An 8,673-nucleotide genomic window follows, 5' to 3' on the forward strand; every position below is an offset into this window, starting at 1 on the left:
AACTGCAAATCACCAAATTCATTATTACTGGATCAGAGTGTGAGCTTACAATCATGTCTCTATAACATGTCTGTTGTTTGATATATTTTTTTAATCTTCAACTATATTTTCATCTTCAGTTGCTGCCCCTCGTTTTGTCCCTGTCAGATTAAAGCTGAATTTATGTAAAATTATTTTCCATTAAGGAAATTCAAGGGTGTTAAATGATGAAATACTGATCTACGCTGTATAAAACTTTTCTAAAGATAAATGTTCAGTCTGTATACACATGCATTAATATTTCTACACCCACTGGATTAAAATGGAGGCCCTGCTTTCCATTTACCTGTTGCCATGGTGACTCAGGATTCATCAACTCAGAGTTCAGGCTCAGATTTTGTTAAAGCTGCTTTCTGGAATAGACCTCAGTAGTTTTGCAATTTTGGCCAATTAACCACAACTACTATATACTTTACATTATCGATGGCTATTTTCCAATAGTATACAATGTTATATAGCTACAGCTGGTCACAATTCCCTTATAATGATATAATGGATATCCAACATCATAACTGTATATAAAGCAGAAATAACACTACTAATTAAATCACTTTGTTGTCAAAACTTTGTGCATTAAGTGTTCACTTTATTTTTGCCCAGATCTACACAACAAATACTTAACCACCATTTGCGGTGAGATCGTCTCCAACATTTCACCACCTGTCAAATCCCACTACAGCCTTGCCTCTCTTGCTGGGAGAATATGGTGCAGCCCACACTCAAATCTGAATGTAATAATCCAGACTTCCTGCTAGTTGAAAGCTGTACATCATTAATTTAACTCTCCAGCTGATACAGATCCTCACACATTACAATTCTGGGACAGATTCTGGTCTACTGCATGTTCAAGAGACCAGGAACAGACATCAGATGACAACTTAACATCCTCCATCCCGTATCATATTACTTTACACACTCCCTCAGACAACTAGAATATTATTCTATTGATTTTCAAAGTCTGTCAACAGGTAGTCAGTGTAGAAATAAGAACCATTTCATTAGGAAGATCAAAGAAAACATTGTTTTCCTTTACAGAAAAGGTCAAATAACACTGATTCCAGGCAGTGAGATAAAATATAATTCTTTATTAACTACACCTGAACAGGACATTTGTTCTGGTAATTAGATGAACTATAACTTAATAAGATAAGCAGGTGTTTTTATTTAATGTTCAGATCCTATTCAGGAAGCAAAGAAAGAAGAGGATGATATCTGGCTGCAACTTACAATTGTTCACCTGTTCACCTTGGACACACATTCAAAACTATTAGCATTCATGAATTTAAAAATCAAAATTAAAGAAAACACAGCAGATCTTTTTGCTCTTAGTACATTAAGTGATTGAATTACATGAAATATCGCTGGATTTTAATTAGAGAAGATTATATGCCAATGTGTGACACTGAGTGAGATATACTGATGGACTAGTTGCAATTTCCTCTGGGAAGTTGATGTGAACAGTTTCCTCAGCTGGCAGATCACATTCACAGCAAAACCAATAAAACCTAAACACAGCGTTATTACACCTGAACCAGAAGACATTTATTCAGAAAGCATCACCGTATTGAGTACACATTATAATACAGATGATCTCAGTACTGTCATGCTTTAGACAATGAAAGCTGTTGTACAATTAGAGCTCAGTCTGATGAGTGATGTTTATCCAACAATCACGGTGTCATCGTCTGGGAACTCGTAGTAGGGGACCTCCAGGTTGAGGGGGGCGGGGCCTTTCCTGATGCGGCCTGATGCATCGTAGTGGGAGCCGTGGCAGGGGCAGTAGTAACCGCCGAAGTCGCCAGCGTTGGCAATGGGCACACAACCCAGATGTGTGCACACCCCGAGGACGATGACCCAGCTGGGGTTGATGACCCGGTCCTTGTCGTGCTCAGGGTCACGCAGCTCAGCGATGTTGACGGCAGCCTCCGTGGCGATCTCCTTCTCTGTGCGGTGACGGACGAACAGCGGTTTGCCTCTCCACTTGAAGGTCATGTTGTTGCCTTCAGGGATGTCGCTCAGCTTGATTTGGATCTTCGACATGGCCAGGACGTCAGCTGAGGCGCTCATGGAGGAGACAAACTGAGAGACCACTGTCTTGGCGGCGTAGACGCCCATAACAGTTGTGGCACCGGTGACCAGGTAGGAGAAGGTTCTTCTGGATTCGCTGCTCTCTTGGGAGGACTTATTGGGGTCTTGCACCTCTGGGCGCCTATAGTCAGAGAAGTCTGGTATCCTGACATCTGTGTGGGCAAATCGGACTCCTGCACAGGCTGAACACACACACACACACACACAGAAAAAAAAACAGGTCATCAGCTAGACTGTATGAATAAACTGCAGTCAGAAGTAATGCACGGTTTATGTAGAAAAAAGTAAAGTAAAGCCCTGTAGCTCCCTCAGAGTGTCCACTGGCCTCTTGATAACACCCTCAGCTAATTGGGCTAATAATTCAGCTAATTGGCCATAACCAGTTACTGGCCCTAATCAGGCCCATGTATCTGAATTTTTGCTGGTCAAATTTACACAGATGTGCTGCACACAGCTGCACAATGGTTCACAACGCACTCACACAGCAGCACAGACAGTAACGTCACAGCCACACACACGCTAAAAATAAAGGATATGAACTTCAGCAGAGACTAGCCGTTGACTGGTAACATTACAGCATGTTTGCTACCATTTTTTACTTCTTTAAACATCAATTTACCCGTTTTATGTACCAGCAACAATGTCACATACCGACCCCACGACCATCAACAGGCAGGGCTCAGACGGTGGCCTGAACACAGACCATCCTGTGTCTGCTAAAGATGGGACAGATGGTGAGTCAGTCCGGCCCAAAAAAGCCCACATATGACACAGCGTTTACACAGCTGGATGTGTTCAGCTGTTTACCTGGAACCAGGTGATTTTACCTTTTAAACCTGCATCGCAGAACTTTTACATATAAATGAACGTCTGTTACATTCAAGCCCTTGACAGATGAGTTCACACAATGCTGATGAAGCCTATCACCACCAGATAAATCTCTGTTTTTCACAGTATACAGAGTTTTTAATCTGGTGTTGGGTTTGACATTCCTGCACTGGCTGGGTGAATGCATACTGGAGACTTCTGCCGGCCAAGCTGGCTACCTTCCAGTTAGCTCTATGCTAACTTGAATGGGGATTTCTTAAATTAATTATTCAATAATACCATATATGAGGTGCTCCAATGCAAATAGCACACAGCTATGTACAGCTAACTTTGACAACCCAGCTGTATTTTGACAGTTTTGTGTTAAGAACATGTGTAGTGAGTGTGCGGTCGAGAGAGAGAGTGAGTGTGTGTGGCTGTGCTGACAACGGTTTGTGGTGCACATAGACGCAGGGACGAGCCAGAGGACGACTGCCGCTTAGAACCAGAACCGGAGCAACCCGCCTGCCATCCGGAGAGAGACACACCAAGAGCAGGCAAAGAACAGGCGAGTTTCTCCTGAAAACAAATCACCGAGACCCGGGGAGACATGAGAGCAGCCGCTTGCTAACAGTTACAGCAGAGAGCAGGAGGGAGGACAGATGTCTCACTCTGCTGCATACTCACAGAGCAGACACTTTAGTTTATAACTGTAGCGTCAGTTGTACGACTAAGTATTGTTAACACAATAATCCTTCCTCCCATGCATGATCATGTTTTGATTCAAAGTGCGCATGGAGGGGAGGGGCCGTTCACAGACGGGTCTGTTGTCAATGTGTGAGAGAACGAGAGCGGGGCAAGGGGGCTGAGCGAATCAATGTGCTGTACGCAGCTCTACTATGAAATAAGATTTTACTCATTTTAAATAGTTTAAAAAAAAAATCAATATGTGGCAGTCAGTGTTGATATTTCGGCGAGCCACCACAAATAAATGGATGTACAGGAAGTCCTGGTTGATATTTCAGTGTTTCCTACAGAATTTTGTGACACTGTGGTGGGTGGACCTCGAACCCTCTCGGGGGGTCCAGGGGTATGCTCCCCAAGAAGAAAATTTTGTACATTTTAAAAACTAAATGCATCAGTCTGGTGCACTTTGAGAGCAAAACTAAGAGGCTAGAGATCTATGAAGAACTTTGTACTCTTGTAAACAATTTAATCATAGATAGATATGAATGGTGATGACACAGCAAATATAACCTACTATTATAACTATTTTCTGACATTGTTTCCTACTTATTTCTGCTGAAAACAGGAGGACAAAAAATTAGAGCTGCAATGATCAATAAACTGACAAAAAAAATCAATTGGCAACAATTTTGATAAAACAAATAATTCTTTCAGGAAAAATGCCAAAAATGTATTTGTAGCTTCTCAAATATGAGGATTTTTTGTGTCATATTGTGCTTTATTGTGTCACATGATCATAAACTGAATATTCATGTTTTTTGGACTGTTGATCAGACAAAATATGACATTTGAGGTCAACATGTGCTCTAAGAAATTATAATCAACTATTATAACCTTTTTTCATTGTGTTGACATTGTGTTGTGTTCACTACTTGTTTCTGCTGAAACCGTGGACAAAACATTAGTGCTCAAGGATTAATCAATCAGTCGATTGACAGAAAATTCATCAGTAACTATTTTGATGACCAAATAATCATTTTTTAAGGACAAATGACAAAATTTGCCGGTTGCAGCTTCTGAAATGATGATTTTATGCTTTTTTGTGTGTCATACATAACAGTAAACTGAATATATTTGGATTCAAACAAAATGTGACATTTGAAAACATCACATTAATTATAACCAACTATATCTATTTTCTGACATTGTGTTGTGTTCATTACTTGTTTCACAGGAGGACAAAAACATCAGTTAATTTATGTTTAATGTTTTGTGCCACTGTGCTCAGAGATATCAGTTGAGCTAAAATTAAAAAGGGACTGTTTAATTGCATTGACTGAGACTTCCAGGGTGTCACTAAACACGCTGTCAGCTTGTATTAAATAACAGAATAAACAGTATAAATGGTACTGGTATGATGACCAGGGCTCCAGACTAACTTTTTTCACCACCGTCCCAAAATCAAAATGTTGTTTCTTTACTTTTTAAACCGAGACACAGTTTTCCTGGAGACCCCAAATCACTACATCCACCCCTGTTGATTTATGAGTGAATTCTTTAGCTATTTACTTTAAAGATTAGAGATGCTGCTTTCAGTAATTGTAAACGTTTCCGTGGTGAACTGTGCCTTTGCAATACAGTTTCATATCTATATGTACTATGTTTGCTGCCTGCTGTGGTCCCATCTCTGCTCCTGATAACACATGCGGTCTGGAAAGATTGTAGCATGCATATTATATCCATATCGTGATATAAAACTAGATATGATCTGGGATTTTTGATAATGTAATATTGTGATATGGTATATGTTGTCTTTTCCTGCTTTAAAAGGCTGCATTCCAGTAAAGGGATGAAAGTTTTCTGAACTTGTTAGACTTAACTAAATATCTTATGAAATCACCAATAGTCATCTCAACAATATCATCATAATATCCATATCGAGGTACTGGATCAAAGATATTGTGATATTTAATTTTGTCCATATCGCCCAGCCCTATGCTGCATGCACCAATATCTCCAGCAATCTCTCTTGTATAATTGTAAAAATAAGACCACAATACTATATTGAAATCATATAAATGTATGCTTTAGCTAATGTACTCACACACAGCAGGGTAGTGCTGTGTTTTGTTGAACCAGCACAACATATTTACGAGGCCCTGCCAGAAAGCTGTTTGTTACTGAGGGGATAGATAGACCGGCACTGCAGGAACATTTCAGGTCTCGTGCTAAGTAGCCACCCAGTGACATTAACTGTAGTTTAAAATAATTAGCTAAAAAAAATTATACATAAAATCCCGTTCGTCCTGAATGCATCGCATGGAAGATCTCTGGTAATGACAGTTAAAAAGTGCAAACAACATATCTGTATGTAATATAGCTGTGTTATATGACATTTTATGACAACTAATTGATTAATCAAGAAAATATCGACAGATTAATTGATAAGGTGGAATAATTGTTAGTTGCAGACCTAGTTACTGCCCTGAACACAGCGTTTGTAAAATATTAGACAGGGGAAGTTACTATCAGAAACAGAGTCATTTGGCCAAATATTTTTACACATATGAGGAATGTGACTCCGGTTTAGTGGCTTTCAATGTACTTACACAAAATAACATAACAATCTTCAGATATATACACAAGGAATAACTACATACAGGTGAAACTATTTCTGTGAACTATAAACAGGACACATGTAGTGCAAAGAAGTGAAGAGTGCAAGGAGTGTTGAGATAGTTATAAAATGGTAAAAATGACGTTACTTCATATACATATTATCCAACGATTACTCTTAAATGTTTTTAGCCACCTTTCATGATACAAACTTACTTACAAACGTTTCTACGACTGACTGATGTGATGATTACTCAACAAGGACACTGGATGTACCGGGGCACCAGCTGCTATGTCTTTCCAACAGCTAAGTAAAGCTAACAGTTAACGCCAGAAGGTCGGGAAAGCACTGTGGCTTAATACGTTCACGTTACTGTTTCGAAACATGATGTTACTGTCAGTCCCAAGCACACACTGAATAAGAGAAACATTATCCCGATTTAATGTTGACCTCCAGTGCAAGTTAGGCCGCTTTCGCAACCTCGGCTAACAGGATACTCGCTAACTAACGTAACACGGAAGAGCGGTTACTAAAGACAGCAAAGCGAGGCCAACTCAGGCCAACTCAACTTCTCACTGGGTGGAATTTATTGAGATAAATGAGACAGGAGGTCATTTCTGTCAACATGATAATAACATACACACGGTCTTTGGCATTTCATCGCACAGGTTCACACAAAACAAAGTTAACTAAAGTCAATGACAGACTTACCATTGATGCTAACGGTTACGGCAGGCCCCGTCTTTGGGCTTTGACCATTTAGCGATTCGCGGCACAGGAATTGTTTTTTCGGGTTCAACAAAACCGTCTCTCCCTTTACAACAACACCAGGTATCAGGGCTTTCAGTGGACCAGCCACTGCAAAAGCTGTAGCCTGCATGTAAGGGGAGAAAGCCCCTGAACGGGTGGCGATGGACATCATCTTTACAGCTAACTGCTGCTAACGACCTTGTGTGCCTACACTGAGCTTGCAAAGAGTTGACGTATTAGGTGCGGAATGACGTCGCACGTAACTTTACGTCGCATGGTAATACAGCCACGGTGGACACTGACAATGTCAGCACTCCACATGTAATTCCTTCCATTATACTGGGTTGTACAATACCGATTTATTGACTATTTTCTGTGCCACATACACACAATCCACCGCATGTAGTTTTTTTTTGTTATAAATTTGACTTATATATAATAAAATAAGTCTCAGAACCTATGTATCAAAAATACTAATTGACTATTTTTTCTATTCATAGTATTGTGGCACATGTACAGAAGAAGATTAGGGCCACGTGAAAACTTTATGTGAGTTCTGAGTTTAAAGTCTGAATTCTGAGATTAAAGTTAGAATTCTGACTTGTGCATTTTTGTGCTACCCTGTTTGAACCAACTGTTTCCTGAAATTCTTTAGTTTTGTCCCTCTTTCAGTCTGTGGGCAACACAACACAAGAGTTTTCTGCAAGCTAATAAAATGGTGCATCATGACAGAGTCACAGCAGTGCTCAAACATTTACACTTTCCTTACAGCATCCCAAAAATTTCCACTTATTTTTCAATCAAGTCATGAAATTGACATCAGAGCTCATCTGGCAGCCTGTCTGTCAGTCTCTGTGCTGGTCAGGCTCCCGCTGATGCCAGGATTTTCCTGATAAAATGATGCATGGCATTCACTGACAAATTCATCAGTTGGACATGCTGTGGCTAATTAACTTTATAAATAGTGTCCATAGAATTATAACTTAACTCCTGACCCACTCTTGAAAAAGTGGAGGGGTGGAGATGGTGATGGTTCAGAAAATATTAATGGTGTATGTGTTACTGAGGTCAACAATGATACATGTTATGGATTGATTAAAGAACATTCTTATTAGCTGAATTGTTCCTGACACCTTGTTTTTGTGTTAAAAAAGGACCTAATGACATATTTTGCTTTTTAGGGGGCATTTTAAAGAAAATAACATGTCTGAGCAATGATCACAAATTAGCCAACACCTTATGCCTGACATTCAAATTTGATGACTGATGTTAGTTTTGTCCACTTAAGATATTTTTTAATTCTGTGATGTTTGAAGTGTTTAAACTATAATGTTACCACTTCAAATTCACCTCCTCACTCTTTCACTCTTCATTAAAATAGTTCTTTTTTTTTTTTTGCAGAAAACACACCTTGGCCAGACTGCATAGGAGTTGAAATTACAAAAATCATTTGAGATCTGTCTAAATGTTAGTAAGAACAATTCAGCAGCACCTTAAAATTCACAGGTACATGTCCCTGGCATGCATACCAAAATCATGTTTTCAATTCTGTTGCGTGAGATTTTTGGTATTTGCATTGGTCACATTTGTTTTCTTTCTCTTTCTCTCTCTATGCTGTTAGTAAAAACCATGGAGGTGATAAATTGTATATCCAACCATTTGTAGGAGATGTTTTGGGGTCATGT

The 8,673-nt window shown here is 39.5% G+C and overlaps 1 protein-coding gene across 1 annotated transcript; it reads right to left on the reverse strand.

The window, feature by feature from the left end:
• Positions 1 to 1,109: 1,109 nt before the first annotated feature.
• On the reverse strand, positions 1,110 to 7,230 carry uqcrfs1 (ubiquinol-cytochrome c reductase, Rieske iron-sulfur polypeptide 1). The gene is made up of 2 exons (XM_067596862.1): positions 6,950 to 7,230; positions 1,110 to 2,309 (listed from the first exon to the last, which is right to left on the reverse strand). The coding sequence occupies exons 1-2, from the start codon at positions 7,158 to 7,160 to the stop codon at positions 1,699 to 1,701; spliced, it is 822 nt and encodes a 273-aa protein (XP_067452963.1). The 5' UTR covers positions 7,161 to 7,230; the 3' UTR covers positions 1,110 to 1,698.
• Between the last annotated feature and the right edge of the window lie 1,443 nt (positions 7,231 to 8,673).

Source organism: Thunnus thynnus, chromosome 1 (genome assembly GCF_963924715.1).
Source record: "Thunnus thynnus chromosome 1, fThuThy2.1, whole genome shotgun sequence".
Taxonomy (NCBI): domain Eukaryota; kingdom Metazoa; phylum Chordata; class Actinopteri; order Scombriformes; family Scombridae; genus Thunnus; species Thunnus thynnus.